The sequence below is a fragment of the Equus przewalskii genome, chromosome 17, assembly GCF_037783145.1.
Source record: "Equus przewalskii isolate Varuska chromosome 17, EquPr2, whole genome shotgun sequence".
Classification (NCBI taxonomy): Eukaryota; Metazoa; Chordata; class Mammalia; order Perissodactyla; family Equidae; genus Equus; species Equus przewalskii.
The window spans coordinates 58380543-58401973 of NC_091847.1; the positions used below are offsets into that span (position 1 = coordinate 58380543).

At 39.4% G+C, this 21431-nt stretch overlaps 1 protein-coding gene across 3 annotated transcripts in view; it reads left to right on the top strand.

The window, feature by feature from the left end:
- The first annotated feature begins 4766 nt into the window (after positions 1 to 4766).
- Positions 4767 to 21431, top strand: part of UBE2E3 (ubiquitin conjugating enzyme E2 E3) — an 88392-nt gene continuing 71727 nt past the window's right edge. Inside the window, exons 1-3 of one of the 3 annotated variants that reach the window (XM_070581630.1) lie at positions 4767 to 5424; positions 6450 to 6668; positions 8495 to 8545. In XM_070581630.1, coding sequence (XP_070437731.1) covers positions 6475 to 6668; positions 8495 to 8545 — 245 coding nt within the window. In that variant the 5' untranslated portion in view covers positions 4767 to 5424; positions 6450 to 6474. Of the gene's footprint in view, positions 5425 to 5485; positions 6013 to 6449; positions 6669 to 8494; positions 8546 to 21431 lie in introns of those variants that run through there. The other 2 variants (XM_008524410.2, XM_008524409.2) reach the window with 2 other exon arrangements.

Sequence of the window (21431 nt, forward strand, 5' to 3'; positions counted from 1 at the left end):
TACTTTGTGTGAGAAACCTTGCTAGGTATTGAGCCAGGCTCTGACTTCATAAAATAGACAAATCTTGCCCTCATTAACATTTTATCATAATCTGTTTTTGTATTTTTGCATACTCCTCACATGTATTATTTTAATAACTGAAAATTTCACTGTGTCCGTGAATTAGTTTGTATAATTATTTTCCTATAGTTGGACATTTCCAATTTTTCAATGTTATTTTCCTACATTTAGAATGTTTCCTTAAAATACATTTCTTGAAATGGAGAAATTTGGTTAAAGGGTATGAACACATTTAAGGCTCTTCACACAAACTTCCAAATTGCTTTTCAAAGGGTTAGTACCAAGTTTCACTGCCACTGGAAATGGACAAAGGGAATTTTTATTTTTTTACAAATTTGCCAGCAATGATTATCATCACTAAAAATTGTTTATGTTGTTTCGATAGGTATCTCATTTTAATTTTTCTTTTTTGATGGCTAGCAAGGTTGAGGGTTTTTTTAATTTATTATTTTTATTTTTGCTTTTTGTGAGGAAGAGTGGCCCTGAGCTAACATCCGTTGCCAATCCTCCTCTTTTTTTGCTTGATGAAGATTAGCCCTGAGCTAACATCTGTGCCAGTCTTCCTCTATTTTGTATGTGGGTCGCCGCCATAGCGTGGCTGACAAGTGGAGTTGGTCTGCACCTGGGATCTGAACCCACGAACCCGGGCAGCCAAAGCAGAGCACGTGGAACGTTAACCACTCTGCCATGGGGCAGGCCTCTGAGTTTTTAAAATAAGGTTAGATAAATGTATTTATTTAAAATTTTTCTGTTCATGCCTTTTGCCCTATTAAGGTGCTTCTGTTTTCATTTCATGTCTATGAGCTCTTTCTGGCACTTACCCTTCCTCAGAATTATTTCAAAGGAGAAAAGCAGGAAATGATCACTGAGTTTTGTACTCTGAAGTCCATGAAGCCAAGTGGAGGCTTATGCACCATTCCATTCCTAGGGCCCCGCCCAGCGTCTGGCATGTGCAGGTTTTCCACACATGACAAAATGGAAGAACTCAAAGATGTCAAGCAGTGCTTTGGACTCTGGGAGTCCAAAGACAATGAGACTAACAATGGCAAACACGGCTTCCTAAACTAAGCCTGGGCCAAGACATGACTTCCTAGTAAACCAATCCAATTTTTATGGGTAGAAAGAGAAAATTTTATAGCCAAAGGACAAAAGAATACAAGTAACTGGGTAGCTTCTGAAACAGCCTGGAAAAAAGAAAGGGGTAAAATGAAAGGATATTGAGAAAAGCTATTGAGTAGAAGGAAACAAACAAAAGCACTCTGAAATCAACAAAACAAATTAATAAGTATTTACATAGGTTACGTGCGAGGTATGTTGCTGGCCGTGGTGGGTGATTAAAAAAAGATCTGTAGCCTCACAATAGCTTATACAATCACTCAATTCAGAAACTTCTTAGGCAATTCAAATGATATATTCCTGTAGAATTCTTGGTTACACACACATATACTTAGGTACATATATAACACTGAGACCCATTGACAGGCTCAGGAGAAAGCATCTCCCAAACTAGGAAGTCTAAAGGATTCTGGGGCCTGCCTTGTCTGCCCTTATAATGAGAGGTCCCTTTTGGTCACAACATTTTGGGGAAAAGTGGAGAGGATGCAATGTGGCAATATCTGTTGCAACTGGATTTACTATCTTTCCTCTTACTCTGCCTCTCTCAGGGATGTGAGTGAGAAGCTGGCAGGACGCCATACTAGCAAAACAAAAAGAGGAGCCCGAGAGGGAACCATCTTCTTGTGGTAGTTGGTGCCTGCTTTTTGGTACTATTTTGAGGGGTCATATGAGACAATTTTTTATTACATATTTTATGGAGTAATTTGCATGAGGTCAATTTTGTGTGCCCTCAGGAGTGCCTATAAAACATGATCCCTAATTTCAAGGGTAGACATGGCAGAAACAAGAGAGAGAAAATACTGACAAAACACAGTGTCCTGTGAGGAAGAACTTCATGTTAGAAAACAATTCATAATTTACAAGTTGCTTCTGGTCAAGATGGTGATGTCACGTTACCTTGGAGGAGAGTTGTGAGCTGAGAGAGTCACCTGAATGACCCCTTTAGTCAAGTGAACAAAGGCAGCTGGGTACCTAATATTGTGAGGGCAGCCACTACTCTCCCTAACCTTATGGAGCTATGCATTCTCTCTACGGTGACTTTAACAATATGGTAAGTACTATTTATTGCACACCTGTTATATCCCAGCTACTTTGCAAAGAGCATCTTCTATATTATCACCTGTTGATCCTGATACCGAACCTCTTAATCTCAAGTTGGTGTGCTGGATGTGCAGCAAGCCAAACACTGAGACATCAGTTGTTGCAGATGGAGAAAGGCCCCATTCTACTTGGCCAAGATAGAAGGTGGGAGCACTGGTTTGCTCAACTCCACCTTAACCAGAGCAAAAAGTAGGAGGGTTTTAGAGAGCTAAGGGGCTTGACAGGAGGAGGTGGAAACAAAGGGGTCACCCCACTCTCCCATACGCCCTCAGGGCAACCTGCACCTTGGCTGCTGGGGGCTGGCCGTTGGGTGATCTCAATCTCCCCAAAGGCATTCTCTTTCTCCAGCAAAACAAACTCACAAATCCTTGAGACCCAAGTCACCCCTCAAATTAAGCAAGAAAACAGCACATTGGCCAAATTCATCTACGTCATGCTGGGAACAAGGTCAAAAGGCAATCATGAGTATCTACAGTAACCCTCGGGTACCTGGCTTCCATCCCTCCAGGCCAATTTCATTGTTACTTTTTTGACCTACACCCTATGACACCCTATAACCCCAAGCTGAATTAATAATTCCATTGTTAACTATTGGTAATTAATAATGCTCTACTCATCTGTTCACTCCTTTAATGCAGCATTTCTCATTCTGTAGCCCACATTTCTGGCTGTCCCACTGCCTGTTGAGTTCAGTAAGAGCAGCACGTATGGTTTACTCCAATTTCCCAGCATGTGGTAGTTCCCAAGTATTCTCTTGAGTCAATGTTGAGTGGAATTCCATGACTTCAAACTCATCAAAGAATCATGCAGTTTTTGAGCAAGAGAGGGACTTAGAATCATCTTCTTTTACATATAAGAAAAATTAAGTTGGAACAAGTAACTTGTCCGAGGTCATACAAACTTAGCAAAATGAGGTTTAGAATCCAGTTCCCTTGCTTTTCAGCGCAATATTGTTGCTTCTAAAGAAGATGCTCCGAAAACACACCTAAATGTCTAGCTCCCAATCTCCTGGTCCCACCCAAATCCTATCAGCAATTGGCCTTTGGGCCTTCAGGCTATTTCTGTGATATTAAATTTCCTCAAAGAAAGCACTTTTATTTATAGCTTTCCTTTCACAGCTCCCCATTCCAAACAAAGCAAAGTCCAAACTCCAAATTGGCTGGCTTCCGCTGTAGCATCACAGTATAAAAGTTGGTGGGGGGGGGATCTTCTGTCTATATTTTCACTAACAAGCTCTTTCCACAAGGACCCTTTGATTCAACCCAATCCAAATGCCTGTCAACACACACACCATGCTCTTACTTCACCATTTCTTGAGACACACTCTTCCTTCAGACTGGAGTATCCTTCCTCCTTATCGACCTGGTGAACTTTAATGCTCTGTCCCCTTGTGGACTGAGATCTTGTAGCACAGAACTGAGAGACCCGGCTTTCGTCACACTGTAAGAGAATGAGTGAATTTTGAGTGCCCAGCACCTAGCAGCAAAGCCCTCAGCAGAGTTCACCAAATGACCCTGTCTTTGGAAAAGTACAGAAACTAACTTACTCTGCAGAGTTGTAAGCACCCCTTTACCAAAACTTTTCTATTTGGAGGAGAAATACGTAAAGATGCTGGCTCTCTGTCTTCTTTTCCCCTTTAACTCTAGTCCATGTTATGACTCTGCCATTCTCACTCCCTCTGTGAACTCCACATTCTCCCAGCACTCCTGTCCCTGGACACTTATGGGAGAGGAATCCACAAATTCCTTCGGGGCTCCATCACGGTAGCAAGTTCTCAGTAGCTGGAAGTCTGAGCTGAAACCAGGAAGTTTTTCTACTTCTGGCTACTTTGTGCCTGAGGCAAAAACTGCAGAGTCCACGTGGAGGTTGCAAGAGAGGACAGAACAACAGTAACCTTCACTTCCCCACCTGAAGCTTTCCCAGGTGGACATCCTGACCCAGGATCACTCACGGCTTCTCTTTCTAGAACTGGCGACTCTTATGCATGTCAGAATAGCCCCGCAGGAAAGAGTCAGGTTTGAACCCCTCTAACTCCCCTCCTTCACTTTAAAAAATCTTGCGTGGGACATTTAAAAAATTATTTTCGATTTTTAAGTTTTCAAAGCATCCGAAGGACTGTCCCCTTTGGCAGGCTGAGGGCCAAAGACAAGCAGAGGCTGGTCCCCTAGTCTCGAAATCCTTTTACCTTCCTCGATGCCCCAACCCCATCTTGCCCCTTCAGCTCACAGGAGGAGCGAGGGGCAGCCCTCCTCCGCCTGGGTGCCTGGCCTCGTCAACGACACCCATTGGTCTCCAGCCTTCCAGGGCTGCAGGGGACTCCCGACCACGCGCCCAGGGCCCTTGCCCGGGCGTGGGGGCCCCGGGGTCCCCCGCCGGCCCCAGCGAAGGCAGAGAGGAGGCGGCCAGTCCTGGGGACGCCCCGACCCCAGCCTGGAGGGCGGGTAGCCCAGTGGGCAGCCTCGCTCGGAGGCGGGCTCAGGCCGGAAGCCACCCCGCGGCACAGCGGCCCCGCGAGACGTCGCCCGTGCCCTCGCCCTCTCCGGCACCGGCTCCGCGGCCACGGCCGGCAGGGGCCAGCCCGCCGGGTCCCCGCCGCGCTCTTTGTCCTGGCCGCGCGCGGGCGGACGCGTGCGCCCCCCGGGTGAAGGGAGGCGCGGAGAGCGCGCGCGGGGGCGCGCGGGAGCCGCTCGTGCCCGCCGGCCGCCGGCCGCGCGCCCCTCCGCCAGGCAGGCAGCGAGCACGCGCGCCGCCGCCGCGCCGGCCCCTCCCCCGCGCTCGCCTCGGAACTTGCTGACTGCGCGGCCGGGAGGAGCCGAGCGGGTGGCGGCGGCGGGAGGCCACAGCGCGCGGGGGGCTCCCGCGTCCCCTCCGCCTCGCCGGGAGCTCGCGCCCTCGCCCCGCGGAGCTCCCACCCCCCTCGCCTCCGAAGGCGCTGGGCGGCGCCACCCTCCGGCCGGAGCCCGGCACTGCACAGCCCCCTCCGACTTTCAATGTTCCACACTCCCCGGCCAGAGCCTCCTCGGCTTCTTTTTTTCCCTCCCCCCCCTTTCCCCCCCCCAGCTGCCTCCATTTCCTTAAGGAAGGGGTTTTTGCTCTCGCCCTCCCCCACACCGTAGCGGCGCGCGAGCGGGCCGGCGGGCGGCCGAGGTAAGCGGCGGGGCCGGGGGCCGCGTGGGGGGCGGCGGGGCGGCGGCGGCGGTGGGGGAGGGGGCGGGGGCGGGCAGCTTTGTTCGCGCCGGGCGCCCGCGCCGCCGGGGTCCGCGAGGCGCGCCGGGCCGGCCGGCGGCTCGCATCACTTGGCGCCCGGCGCGGCGAGCGCTGCCGCGGCCCCGCGCGGCCCTCCCCACAAAGGGCCGCGGAGCTGCGTGGCCGCCGCCGCCGGCCGCGGCTCGCCTCCGCGGCGCGGAAATTTGTTGCACTTCTTGGGGCTTTGTTTGTTTGTTTGTTTTCCCTCGGCTTGGCTTTTTCGTGCTTCTGGACAAAATGTCGGTCCGTGATGTAAAAATTGCGCGAGGACCCCTGATGGCATTGGGAGCTTTGCAGAAGGTGCAGTTTGCATTGGGCTTTTCCCAGGGTGGCAGCTCGGGCTTGGCCGGATGGATCTTCGCTGCTGGCCGTGGAAACGGCTGGAGCAGCTTGTTAGTTGATTTTTAAATTGCTAAGTGTTGTATTTAAAGGCTTACATGCACAGAGGAGGAATCGCCGCCTTAAATAAGCATATGGGCGATTAACAGGGTATGTTTTCCTCTCGGAAAGGGAATTTGGTAGCTTTGACCAATGGTAGTGTGTAAATATTTAGACGTTATTAGTGACTTTTTAACATTTTTCAGCGAGATCTGTTATTTACAGCGTGTCATATGTTATTAATGCTCGTTGCCTAAGTTCCCTGGCAAATCTGTTTCATGCCTTCTGAGAAAGTAGACAATTGATAGATTGTCCAAGGGATGGAAAAAAATGTGAGTGGGTTTTCTAACTTGAGTTCGGTGAATCCCTGGACGCTGGCGTTGTGGGACACATCACCTCCCTTGTAACCTTGCTGTACGATGAAATACGTGTGAACACTTCTGAAACGTTTTCATTACAATAAGATTTTACGTGAATATTAAGAGAACGCTGTGGGTTTATTTCTTAGGCTTAACATTTCCCTTCTTTCCCCTTTTTCTCTCTCAAAGTTTTTCAAGAAATAACTTCACCAAGATGTCCAGTGATAGGCAGAGGTCCGATGATGAGAGCCCCAGCACCAGCAGTGGTAGTTCAGATGCGGACCAGCGAGACCCAGCCGCTCCAGAGCCTGAGGAACAAGAAGAAAGAAAACCTTCTGCCACCCAGCAGAAGAAAAACACCAAACTCTCTAGCAAAACCACTGCTAAGTTATCCACTAGTGCTAAAAGGTAATGTGTAAAACGAGGAGTAAGCACGTTGTCAGGTTGTCTTCCAAATGATTGGGCAATTTTGTTGGTTTTACATCATTAGCAGTGGTTCAAAAATGTTTGCTTCATGATCAATTTTATTGGTACTCGAATGAACTGTTGTTCTTTGGGTGGTATATAAGCTGCCTTCCTAGGGAATTATACTTTTAAGCAAACTTATTCTGTACTTTGGTAACTTTGGTAAGAGTGTCCTTGAGTAGAGGCTGGACTATACATTCTGACAGATGGTTTAAAGAGTTGGCAAGGAAAACCTGATGAACCCAAATTAGCTGGTGCATTGAGGGTGTTTCCTTTTTATGAGTCATTCTCTTCTTCATTGAAATTGACACTTCTAGAGATCAGCAGCACCTCTCTTCGTGTAATTTAATGATCAGAAATGATCATGTTCTCTAGAAAATTTGTAAATTCGAGGCCTTGGCTATATTTGAAGCAGGTTTCAAAATTGGGCTCCAAATTGGCTTTCAGTTTTACAAATGTGACTTTAAGCCATGCATCCTAGGTATTACTTTTTGTAGTTAAATTATGGTTACTCCTCTGTGTACGTGTGAGGGCAAATAAAACTGAAAAGTAGGCATTTACAATTTTAGGTGGTACTTGCCCATTGAAAACTTTTCTTGTCCTCGTGCCTCTTCACTCTCAAACATGTGGATATGCCTGACACATCAATACTCAGCAGCAGGAGAAACATTTTGTTGGCTATAAGTGAAAGATCATTTGTTTCCTGTTGATTTATATCATCTGTGATGGTAAATAAAAGATTCAATCAATGGGACTCCGTCAGTGGTAGTAATAGTGGAATATCCGTGAGTTCTAGTAATCATACATTAACTGTATCTACAGCATTAGCCAATATTGACATTTTGTTGATTTTTATTGCTCACAACCAGAGGAAAAAGAAAATATAAAAAGTGATGAAATGTTGGCGTTCTGTAGTGATTGAGAAATACTCCTGTTTTTCTATAGATTTCCACCGCTAATGTATCAATAACCAAGTATTAATGACTTGAGAATATTTTATTAAATAACAGCCGTCTTTGAAGTAATTTAAAATCCTCTCAATTTGTTGTAAGCTTGTTGAGGAACATATTAGACACATCTTCAGTTTTGAAAGCATTTTAAATTTGAATAAAATCCGAGAACTGCTTTTTTTCCTCTTAACTCAAGGCTATATAATGTATCTTATTATCTCCTTTCCACCCAAGTTTATTAAATTTAAGTGCTGTACTTAAGATCAGGGAAAACAGATATGGTTAAATAAGAATGCCAGAGTTCTTTGGAAGTTTTTCACTGGTAGAGATATTTGTAAAATTTTAAACTTGTTTTGGACAGATAAAGTGTTGTCAGAAGTATCAGTGAGCTCTTGCGGTAGCTTGTTAATTCTTAGCTCTGGAAAAGTGACTTGAAGTCATGGTCAAATACTCTGGTAGTGCTTTCCCTCCTCCCTTCTTGTCTCATTTGCATATAAGCTTGAAAAGAGAATTTCTTTGCTAAAAACTGTTTTCAAATAGATTGTATATCCTTTACTGAGTGCTGGTGGAGGACTATTTCTCAAATCAGGTGTAAATGTCTTACTTATTTACAGTAGCAAGTGAGAAAAAAAGCTGCAAAGTTTCTGTTAAGGGATTTGGGTTATGCCTCTGAGAACAAAGAGGAAGCAGCCATGTTAGCATTACTGAAGGCACAGGCAGCCTTGCATTTAACTGCATGGTGGTAGAGGGCAGTGTAATTCCCCGGTTGTTCTGTAGACTATCTCAAATCCTTTTTGTCTGTTCTCATTTCACTAACAGAATTCAGAAGGAGCTAGCTGAAATAACCCTGGATCCTCCTCCTAACTGCAGGTAAGGAACAAATTTCATTGTTTTAATTTCAAATTGTGGAAAATTATCAAGAGATTGATGTATCATCTTTGGATATGTGTGTTGCAGAAGAGGCGACATTTGCTGCTTTTTGGCTTTGCACGTGGATTAAAAATTGTCTAAGATGAATTAAAGAAATTTGGGAGAAAAAATACTTTTTAGCATTTATCATACATTTTGGACTTATGAGTGTTCTGATTTTGTGTTTCTTAGGTCGTATGAATGGTGCTGATTTTTTTTCTGTTGTAATATTTCCGTAGATGTGTTTATTCAGAAGTATATTGCAGAAACTTCTAAAATTTTGCTAAGCTTTAAAGTTACTGCTTGTGTGCAATCTGAACTGACCTTCCAAATTTAGAAATTGCTGAATGTGGTGTTACAAAATGTAAATGCAGTAAACAGGAGTATGGTTGTTTGCTTGATTTATTCAGTCACTTGCCTTAAGGACAAATTTTATGTGCTAAGCTAATGGTTTTAGTTGTTTTCTGGAGAATGCATTGTTGGAATTATTTACATTTTAATCAGATGTCCTAATTACTTGGAAAAATTCTTAGTAATTTTATTACTGGAAATATATATATGAAAAGCAGTAGATGAATTGGAATTTGTTGGAAGAATTCATTTCAGTGACACTCATGTAGAATAATTTAAGATTGTTGGTTGGTATAAAATGTGTTATAAGTAACCGGTTGATGATTTATTCCCTGAAATATGTTTTTTCAATTCATCTGACTTAGTGCTCTGTTTTTCAACAGTGACTTTTGGCTTCTAGAATTCATCAAACTTAGCAAAAGTCTTATAGATAATTTGGGTAGAGATGTGTGCTCAAGAAAGAGAAAGGCTGCTAGAAATAAGTCAGTGTTAGGTTTGATATGAAATTGTTTTCTTGTTTTAACTTGTATTTTTGGTACAAGTTGTGTTCACTTGTGATGAACAGACCTATCTCTGAATTCTACTTGAGCTATAATAGGGTATAATCCAATTGCTTCTTATTGTGTGTGTTAACCAGATCCTCAGATAAGGTGATCTCATCCTGATTTATCCAGTGAATTAACAGTTTTGCTCATATTTGTAATCAGCCATTTCAGTTCAAAAAGGAAACATGAATGTAAACTAGTTTTAATCAGATAGTGGTATGTCAGATCTCACAGTATTACTTAAGAGCTGCACTGTCCAGTAATGTAATAACGTAGCCACCAGCCACTTGTGGCTATTGGCCATTTCAGTTGTAGTACAAGATGAGATGTGCTCTAATTGTAAAATACACATCAGATTTTGAACACTTAGTACAAAGAAAAGTATGTAACATATCTTATTGATTTTTTAAAAAAAATACGTGGAAATGATAATATTTTGGATATGTTGGGTTACATAAAATATGTTTTAAGATTAATTTTATTTTTTTACCATTTTAATTGTGGTTATTAGAAAATTTAAGATTACATATGTGACTTGTGTTGTATTTCAATTGAACAGCACTGCTTTGGAGAATAAAGTATTTCCTTCCAGGCTTCTAAATGGTGTGTCAAATCTGTAGCCGTTTAGGGAGGTGAAGTTAAATTTGTTCTCTGAAAGAATTACTTAACTTGCAGAGTGTATTCTGATATTTCCCATTATAAAAGATGTGAAGATCTATCAATTCAAAACTCTTATCAAGTTTTAAAATTGCATGTAAGGTCAAACATTTTTAAAGGTTTCTGTTGATTTTCTGCAAATGGCGCAAACTAGTATATGCGCATAAATCTAGAGCCCAGTGGACCTGTGTGAATGCCCTTAGAGCGATAGCTCAGTGCTGCTGCTGCTGAACGAGAATGCTCTACAGGTTTAGCCCAGAAATGGTTCCACAAGGTCACTGAGGAGTATTTTAGAGGAAGTAAAATCTCTCTAGGAGATAGAAAGTTTCAGTTGTTTTAATTTTTCTCTTTATATACCAGATTTCATTTCAGTCCGTGAAATAGTATTTCACATTTAGTGATTAGACTAGTGGAATAGTGAACCTTTGGGCTCGCTTGTGGACAATAGCATGAGATAATACATCATCTGCACTTTCCTTTGTCACAACTTGTGATGACTGTCAGCTGTTGCGAATGACGTCTTTCAGTTCTCTAGTTCTTTCAGTGCGTGAGTTTCTTTGTGACTGTGTGTGTGATTAAGGAAAAACTGTAAATAGGAGTTCTTAGTAGAGGACTAAAAGAGGTTGTTCCTTACTAGCTTGAGGACGGTCGTCTTCTACTTGCCTCTCATGTAAAATATCCAGATACTTTTGTGTGTTTTGTTGTACGTGTCTTCAGATTCTTTTGAGCGGGAGCAGATCCAGTCCTTGTTCTTGAGCAGGAATTTGGAGTATTGAGTGCTTACTGGAGGCATTTTAGGTTTTTGACAGCTAAGTCCGAATTTGTATTGTATCTTTACCTTCATGTCAGATATGTGACAGATTCTAGTGTTCTTGTAATTCACAGTCACAATGGCCAGAATTTTAGCTTTATGGTGATTATACAGTTTAAACTTAATAATTTATGATATAATTCAAATTGGGGTTCTATATTAATAAATTCTAGAATATTTGAATTCATATTGCCTGAAATCTCAGAAACCTAATTCTTTTGACTTTCATGTGTGGCTAATCAGAATTCCATTATAGTTTTGAGTATGATTTTTATGAGCTTGTCAAAGTGTGTGACATTTAATTCTTCCTCAGGGAAGAAATGTAAAGTATATCTGTGTACATTCAGGAAAAAACTGAATGAAATACAAGAAAACTCAGTAAAACCAAAATAACTGAGACTAGATTGATTTCTCTTAAATCCTTTCCTGTGTTTAATTAATAAAATGTTCTTTAGTTATGATTTATCTATGTCTAACATGTATGCACCCAGGGTGGTCTTACGATAGATCTAATTGTTCAGTTAAGTACATGGCTTTAAACATTTGAATATATTTTGATAGTATTGATATTTCTCTTCCTGAAAGTATAAAAGTTTGATGAAATGTTATTTCCCATGTTTTCATGGCATTTCAGTTTTTAAATATTGGAATGCCTTAGGCCAAAGCATCCTAAACATGGGAATATAATATTTAGTGGCCTCAGTTTATACTCGTTGCATAACTGTATTCTAGATTAGGGTGTAAATAGTTGATACACCAATGAGAATGAAGGGAAATTGTGTTTAGGGCATTTCCTTATGTGTTTTTAGAGAGTATTAGTGAGTGATGTCCTCTTAAGGTGTTTATGTTCCATCTGTTTCCCAAAGGGTGTCCTTGTCCTCTCACAGTTACCACTTGTACAGGTAGCAAAAGTTTAGAAAGGTGGTGGATTTTTAACTCCACCTCTAATTCTTTCCACGTATGAGAAAGTACAAATAAACAGTCTGAAAATATTCTTTGATATGTTCAGATTGAATCTAGGTTAAAGTAGATATTCAGGGTCATACGTAAATAGTTTTTTGATGTGAGAAAGGCCTTATTGGAGGAAGGTGTTACACTATCAAGTTTTAGTATTGCAAAACCTGAAAGTGGGTGCTGTAGTGCTTGCAAATTTTAACTTCCTTCTTTAAAAAAAAAATCAATAAAAGAAGCAATTAAGTTCTCAACCAGAAATTGGCAACCCCTGATTTACTTATAAGCCTAATTGTCTGTGGATGAATTCTGCCTCCTTTTGAGGGTTGCCACCATTTTCTAGAGTAGACTAGAACTTTGCTGCTGAAAAGGTGAACTTCAGACCATCAGCATCTCCATCGTAGGTGAGATTATTAGAAATGCAGAATCTGGACTCCCTCACTGCACAAGTATTGAGTCAGAATCTGAATTCCAGGAAGATTCCCAGGTGAGTTGTATGTATGTTAAGGTTTGACAAGCATGGGTACTAGAGCTGGACAGACTGTCTGGATTCAAATCCCTGCTCTGGCACTTCTTAGCGAAGTTACCTTAGACAAGTTATGGAATATTTCTGTCTTTCAGTTTCCTTAGCTGTAAAAGGGAGCTTAAAGTGATACCCCCCCTTCATAGGTTTGTTGCAAGAATTAGATGGGTTAGTATGTTTTAGTTTTGTACCAGTGTAAATTGGGTTAGTAAAGTGACCACAGCATGATTAAGGTAGGAGAGGCAGTTTAGCAGCATGCCCTCACTCTTGCTGGCGTTTTCTCCAGTGTAATCCTGCTATAGGAATAATTTCGTTTTAATTGATTCAGCACCTATTTATTGAGAACAGATCAAGCAGTTGTTTTGTTGATGTTAGTAAAAGCATTTCCTTGGAACTTGAGTTAAAAAAGAAAATAAACCTAAGAACATTGGGCAAAGATGAACAAATAGTATATCCTCTTTAAAGGAATATGCATAAGGTTAATGATACTTAATTCAGTAGAGAATGGTCTGACTGTCCAGTAAATTATAATGAAAAATTTTTAAATGGGAGACGGTTATGTTTCCCCTTTTAAATATCCCATTATAAGAATTTGCAATTTTGCTGAGAAAGAGGTTATATCAATATTTTTAAAATTTAGAATCTGAATTGATACAGTTTACCACTTACCCAAACGTAATATTGTTTCCTTGTCTGTGATCTAAGGGGAGATTTTGGAAGCTTTTTCTAATTGATATTTGAAGGCAGGTCATGATCAAAATAACACGTGATGTCTACATAGCTTTGTTGGGTACTTATACAGTACTTGATTTTAAATACTCCCACACATATAGATTGCTTTTTCTTACGTAGACAGCTGATGTTACTGTTTCTATTGAAGAGTGTGTGCTATGTGAAGGTACCCTTTTTCATAAAACAAAATTGTGTCTCATTAATCATCTAGTCCTTTTATTTTCAACTCTTCAAAAAACTCCCGGAATTCCTTTTTTATAAAAACTGAATCTTAATCAGAAGCTTGGTTTGTAAAATAGATAAATACAGAGCTACTCTGATTGAAGCTGTTGTTCATCCCATCCTGTTGTGGTCATCTACCAATGAATAGTTCTTATTGTTTTTTATTAATGTATTAAATTTTGGCATCAGCATTAGTACTAAAAATCGTGAGGATTTTTCTTGAGACTTAGACATTACTGATAATTTTAAATGATGTTTTACTTTTCAGTAAGTTATTAGTTGCTTCAACACAGCTGTAATACAATTCAGTGTATAAATGCTGTATACTGTAATTATTTACTTGCTTGTCTACCTTCTATAAGAGTTAGTGTTCCTTTGAAAGGGAAATTGTCTTATACATTTTTGTATCCCTTGCTTCACACAGTGCTTTGCCTGTGAAGATTTGTTAAATTAATAAATAAATTGAAATCTGTCAAATTGACAGGAATAGAAATTCCAGGCAGAACAGTGACTTTGGATTGGGGAAAATTTATTAAATATCCCATATATTCTTTAATTTTTTCATAATTGTAATTTTTAATATGATTATTCAAAGGCATTTAACTACTGGTTTTATTATAAAAGGAAGTTTATTTCCTTCCTATATGCCAGTGTAGCAGAAGGACTCAGTAGTGTTGTGACTGAAAACTTTTTCCAAAAGAATGATGTGATTGAAAACAGTATTCTACCCCCCCCAAAGAGGTTACATTTTTATTAGGGATCTATTAAATTCAGTGTGGATAATCTAATTAAAAAGTGAGTGAAAAGTGTGTACATTTAAAAAAGTTATACTGGTTACTTTGCCGTTACATGCAAGACTCCCAGATTGTTTTGTTACTTTCTGTGGGTAACCAGTTGGTACCTTATTTCCTCCTTGAATGAGTTGCTGTAACAACAGCTGGATATGTTTAGTTCTAAGAAAATCAACAAATCATTCTTGCTTAGAGTGCAAGGACATTCAGAATGAGAATGGAGAACTTGATCTGCCATTCTTGTCTTCTTACAAAATTGTGATTAAAATATGTAATAAAACCACTTGTAGATCTAGAGAAATAGAAAATGATTTTTTCTCTTCCCATAGTACTTTTGATGAGGAAGCGTATTTGCATTTTATTAGAATCCAGAAGAAGGAACATCTTTAAACTTAGAATCTTCCTTTTGCTTCTAGATCACTGGTTCTCAACTGGGGTTAATTATTGCCTCCCGACTTGAGCCTGCCACCTCCACCCCCCGCCCCCACCCACAGGTCTAGGGGGCCGTTGGCAATGCGTGGAGACCTCTTTGCTTTTCACAACTGGATGGGGAGGGGGCTGCTGCTGACATTTAGTAAGTAGGTGGAGGTCAGGGATGCTGCAAAATACCCTACAAAGCCTAGGACAACCCTCCCACAGCAAAGAATTATCTGGACTAAAATGTCAGTGGTGCTGAGGTTGAGAAATCCTGCTGCAGATATTTGTTCCGATACCCTGCCTCTTCAGTGTTTGCACAGTTTGCTGATTACCATTTTCCTGTCTTCTTAGTGATGCCTGCTTGATACATTCTCCTAGGCCTTCCTCAGAGCTGGTGTCCCCACCTCCCTCTACTCTTGTGCTATAATTTATATTTACCTTACATTATCTGATACGTGTGTGACTTTTTATGTGAACCCACAGGAATGGCTACCTTGAATACCTGCTAAATTGTGGTCTGTTGAGGCTAGAAATGCTTACAGCAGTATTTTTATCTCTTTTATGTCTTCTAGTTAATTACACCCCCGCATGATCTAGCCTTAGGCAGGTTGTGTCTGTGTTCTTGGAATATTGAAGTACCATCAATACCATTGGAGAGTCATCAGCATTCCATTTTACATTGATTGAAAGCGATGCTCTTCATTTGGTTTTTATTTTCATCATCAAGACAATACAGAGATTATTTACATCCATTATTGTTACAAGTCCACAATCCTTTATTTGAAACTCTTGGGGCCAGATGAGTTTTCAGAGTGCAGAAATTTTCAGATTTTAGAAAGGGAATATGATGTTTTTGTTGTATTCTGTGTAACACCCCCAGTGGGATCTGGGCCACTTCATATCTTCATAGTCAAACACGTTCAGATTTCTACACCAAAAATGTATGAATATTCATACTAAGTGGGATAAATAGAGACTACAAATAGTTTCAGGTTAGTTCATGTTTAGTGTTGCTGCCAGATTATTTTGCTGTAAACTTATTAAAAAAAACTTTTTATTTTCAGAGCTTTTTGGCATTCCAGAAATGTGGATAAACGATTGTGGCCCTATACTACTTCCGTTACAGTGACTAATGACTACAGCTGTTTTACCCATGGCAAAAGGGTGTTTTAAAGTCTTGCTCTGCTTTCCTTTCTTTTACCTGTTTCCTAATAGCTGTTTTCAGTTTCTCAGTTGTTATTTTTGGATCTTTGCTTTTTTTGTTGTATAACTTGTATGCTGAACTAGAAAAAAATTTAGACTCTTGATTTTAGATTTCTTTTCCCTTGCGGTGAAACTATAATATTAGTTTCTTTCTAAGTTCTGTGTATATTGGATGACTTTTCCATTTTGCTATCAAATATTATCTTTTAATCATTCTCTTCATTCTAGATATACAAAATTACACAGAAAGGAAGATATCCTTTAATACTTAAACACAGGACTTGCCATTTTTATGTTTGTGCTTTTTGTCTTGCAGCATTTGAGTGCAATTAGGCTATAAAAGGATACATTAAATTGTGCTAAGCTGTGTTGCGTTGTCACACAAACCTGGAAGACTTATAAACTATGAACATATAGAGGTTTATTTCTGTCACGCACATGAAGTTCACTGTAGGTCCAGGGTCTCTCCTGGGCTTCCATGCGTTGACTCAGATTTGTGCTGCTTGCATCTTGTAGCTCTGCCATTTGGAACATGTGTCCAGGCAAGAGAGCTGGAGGGTCATATGCCAGCTTTTAAGTGCTTTGGTCTGGAAGTAAGATATGATTTAATCACGTGGCCTCAACTAACTGCAAGGTGGCTGGAAAATGTGAGGGAGCATATGGGTATTCAGTGAGAAATCAGTTTCTCTGCCACAAACTATCTATACTTCCATGAGTAGGTGACTTTCACTTCAAAAGACAAAAGAGGAAATGCTTGAGCACCCAGCCTGACACTGTACTGGATTCCATAGTATAGTACCTGTTAATACACAATCTTATTTAACTCCTAAAACAACCCTATGAAGTAAGTATCATTCTTGTTAAGATTTCAAAACTGAATCTGAGAGTTGTTGAGAAAATTGCCAAATGTCACCTACGTAGTACATATACATAACAGATCCGGACATAAGGACATAAATCTAGGCTTACTTTTGATATGAAAGTAAACAGTTTTGCATTTGTACAGTCTGCATGGAAAATCTGGCAAAAGCATTCAGAGTTGATCGGGATCTGTAGGTGCATGCTTAATATGTGTATATCCTCTTCGTTTGATTATAGTCTCCTGAAGAAGCCAAAATACTGTTCCTGGAGGGTTTTAGAACGGGCAAGTAATGTCCAGATGGAGAAGTTCTTTCTTTGGTTTGGGAGTGCTAGGCTCTTCAACTTTTTTTTTTTTTAACCATTTAAAAGTATTTTCTTTTCAGAGAGCATTCTCCAAGTTGCCAGCTGTCTTGCCCTCTTCTCTTTCCTTGTAAGGAAGAAGGTCAGGGATTGAATATGATCATAAGGGGAAAGGCAGATCTTTGTTCTGTGCCTTGTAGTTCTTTGTGTATGGCTTTCCTGTGGGCCAAGGAGTAACGTTAAATCTACCTCTGCTTTTTTCTCTGGGGTATTGTGAAGCAGTCCATGTTTATGAATTGCTTTGAAGTTGGAAAAAATCTCTCTGGAGATAAGAATTTCTCGCTTTATGGAGAAAAGCCCCAATTACGTAAGATTTTAGGAGAATTTTAATGCTTATTTCTCGGCAACATGTGCTCTTATTATTTTTTAATGCTGGTACCAGATCTGGCTTTTTACATAAATTTGGCTTTCTATTGGATCCCTCTTAAATTTACCTTTTTAAGTATAGTTTCATAGTTTATGTAAGCACTTTTTCCTAAACATGTGAATTTATACAAAAATTATTCCCAGATCCTAGCTTTTTTCTTATGAGTCTCTTTGGAAGAGGAGGTGGTCCACTTAGCAGAACAGACCTAATGCTCCTAGGAGGACCTGCTAGGCTTATAAAGTTCATTTGAAAGTGATGAAACTAAGGAGTTTTATGAATCCAATCTGTGCCGAACATCCTGTCTAAATGCAGTATTAAAGTTAACTTCTGAAGCTTTGAGGTTTTTCTCTCTGTCGACATTTTGTTGGTTTCATGAGGGTGTAGATAAACAGCATAAGCTTGTTCTTAGCATCTGTTTGGGATGTGATGCTCAGTAGGAGCTGATTAACCTTAAGAGTAGTAGCAATAGGGTCAAACTCCTAGGGTCATTAAATTTTTAAAATCCCAGTCCACTCTGTTTGGTCCTTGGTATATATATATAATCATTGTTTTAACATGGTGGTTTGCAGCAAACAGAACTTTGAAAGGAATTGGAATATTGCTGTGTTCATTTGTTGTCCAAGGTTTAGTCTTCCTCTATGGAGGGGTTTGGACTCGTTATGCTGTTCCAAAGTTTTTTTCCTACTTCACTGTCCCAGAGCAAATATACGTTATCATTCTGTTTAACTCCCAGCTTGTCTGGGGAAACATAAAGACGTCTCTAGTCTGAAATTGCTTTTGGGAGTATAGCTCCACATGTTTTGGTCTGAATGAAAGGCCTAGGGAAACATGAATTTTGTTACCTTTTTATTTTATTTTCCTTTACTTATAAATCATCACGATGATCCTCCCTTTACATCCATGCGTCTCACTTTTTATAAACACCATTCATTCCCTTTCTAAGGGTGGTTATTTGTAGTTTGTTTTGCCATTTACAGTCTTATAAGTTCTTTACAAATGGATCATTTTTTCACATTAAATCTTACTAGGTCAAGAATACATTTATTCAGGATCCCCAAGAGAATCGATCTCAGAAGATTGTGGCTACATATTTTTTATGGCTTCCTATTGCTTTTTCTGTAGTCTTCTCAATTTAAAGAGTAGCAACAACGAAATATAGAGGGCACCATAAGTCCTGGGCTTTATGGTTTTATTTTTGTTTCATACTTGTTTCTAAGGGTATTGGTAATATTTGTTAGATTTGTGATATATATGCTTGTTGTAAATTTATGTGCTATCACAATGAGGAAAAATCTGGCATTTGAAAAGTTGGAACACAGATTTAGATGCATGTGATCTATGTGAATTCAGTGGCAGTTTTAACTAACATACCTTTACATTTTCTTTATTTACAACAATGTCTGTTTAAAATTTTAAAAGACATTTCTGTTATATCATCCCAGATGCTTAATATCCCCATATCCATTAGAGGACTATGCCACATATTCATTTTGGCTTTTTTTTTTTTTTTTTTTTTTGGTGAGGAAGATTAGCCCTGTATGCTAACATTTTGTTCTTTTTTAAACCCTAAAATAAACATATTGCAAATGTTCTCTTTTCCCTCTTGCTGAAGTTTCTTCATTTTTTTAAATTAACTTTTTATTATGGAGAATTTGAAACATATATGAACGTAAACCAAAAATGGTGAATCCTCGTGTAGCCTTCACCCAATTTCAATAATTAGCAACCCATTGACCAATCTGGTTTCATCTATAACCCTGTCTCTTTCGCCCTCCCATATCATTTCATCTCGGTGTTTAAAGAACAGATTTCAGTATGCATTTTCAAAAGATAAGGGACTCCTTTTAACTTACCCACAATGCCATTAACTCGTTTAAGAATTTTATTGACGTTCTTTAATCAGTCATTGTTCCAATTTACGAATGTCTCATAGCTGTCCTAGACAACCACCTTACCTCCCTGCATCTTATTTGAATCACTATCCAAATAAAGTAGACACACTGTGTTTGATTGATAGGTTTATTATATCTCTTCTAATCTGTAAATTCCCTCTCTTTTTTTTTCATTGTTGAAATTTATTTCATGAAGAAATGGGACTGAGTTTCTCAGAGTCTGGATTTTACTTACTGCTTTCCTGTGGTGTGGTTTAATATCTTTCTTTGTGTTCAGTGTTTCCTGTAAATTTGGGAGTTAGGTCAAGGGGCTTGATCAAATTCAGGTTTGATTTTCTTTCTTTCTTTTCTCTTCTTTTTTTTTTATTTATAAAACAGCTTCGTAGGTGGTAGTGTGCTTTTCTGTCAGGAGACCCATAAGATCCGGTTGTCGATTGTCTTTTTGTGATGCTGGCAGCCATTGGAATACATCTCTAAAGAGAAACTTACCCACATCTTCTATTTGGTTACCCTATCGGGTAAGTTACATGGTGAAGGCAGAATAAGTGCTTAATTCTTTCCTTTGTTTACCAGTTTTATTTTTTCTTCTTTTTCAAAGTAATGAGTTGATTTCCTAGTATCCTTTTCAGAATCATTGTGAACTCTTACTTGTTGTGTTTCAGTCCATTCCAGTACTTAAGTATATTGCCATTATAATCCTTATAGACCTTCTTAATTTTAAGTAAACTTCAACTTAATTGCTTTGCCTTTGGAAACTTTGGATATAAAAATTGCATGGACATATTTCGTGGTTTAATAATGCAAATGCATGCATTCAACTTAACCATTGCCCTAGGTGTTATTTTGAAAACTGAATTCTTAGTGAAGCTATTGTTTTAAACATATGACATTCTCCTTTCCACCCTTTCATCATTTCTTTCTCAAGGGATAGTTAATGTCTTAGCCATAGAATAACTGAAATATCTTTATTAGAACTATAGGTCTGTTTTTAAGTTCTGAATTAAAGCAGATCAGTTGGAATGCAAAATCCTTTTTCAGAATCAAATTAATTTATCGCTAGAATTAAATTTGAAAAGGAACCTGATTGTTGTCTAAATATACAAGACAAGCAAGCAGGCTTCTTTGTCTGCTTGCAGTGTTTCTCCTCAGGGCCCCCCTGGCGTTTGGGCTGGGTGTGCTTTGCCTTGGAAGACACTGAGCATCCTTGGACTCTGCTGGCTAAATGCTGAAGGATCCCTCCCAGTGTTGTGGCCACCAGAAACCGCCACCTCCTCCCATCTCCAAATGTCTTGGAATCGGGAAGGGTGTCACTTCAGTTACAGATTCCTGGTCTAGATTCCACATTGTAATGATAACAAACCATAATGCTCTAATAAAAAGACTTTTCACATAGTGTTGCTTCAAGTAATGCATAATAATTAGTAATAGATTTCTTATGTAAAACCTATCATAACCAAGTGTGTGTGATTTTACTACCTATGATATTTTCTTCTGTGAAAAAAATAGATAATTTCTTCCTCTGGCATTTTACTTTTACACCTTCCCCAAACTGAAATCTCATACTAAATTTGAACTTTGTGGATGAGCTTATTAACATGTGCATATACCCACTCTCTTGCAAATATTTATCTTTGTATTTTCCTTTGATCTTTTTATTATTAGTGAATTTTATTTTATTTACAGGAAAACCTGTGTTCTTAACAGGATTTTTCTGCTATCCTGTTGTTTCAAACTGAACTTTTCCTTTTCTTTTCTTTCCCTTCTCTTTCTAATTATTAACCTCTTCCTGTTTCTGAGAATGTTTTAAAGGCCCATTTAATTCTGTCATCTTTTCTCTCTTTATCCACTATCTGGCTTCCCATTTGTCTTTAGGTTACTGAATCATTTATAGCCACTTCTCTGCTTTTCTGTCTTGTATTTTTTTAAATTTTTTTTTTAATCTGGCTTTTCCCCTTTTATTTTATTTCCAAAATGTCATTTGGTAATCTAGCTTTCAGTGTTTTCTTCACATGACTTACTCTTAATTTCTTTTTTGAGCATACACTTTCTTATGTTTCTTTACTTTCAACCTCTTTTCTGACTTTCTCCTGAAATGTCTCTTCTTTCTTCTAGTCACTCTTCTTTAGTATTTAGTATTTCCTACCAAGTGTGATATCTATTCTTT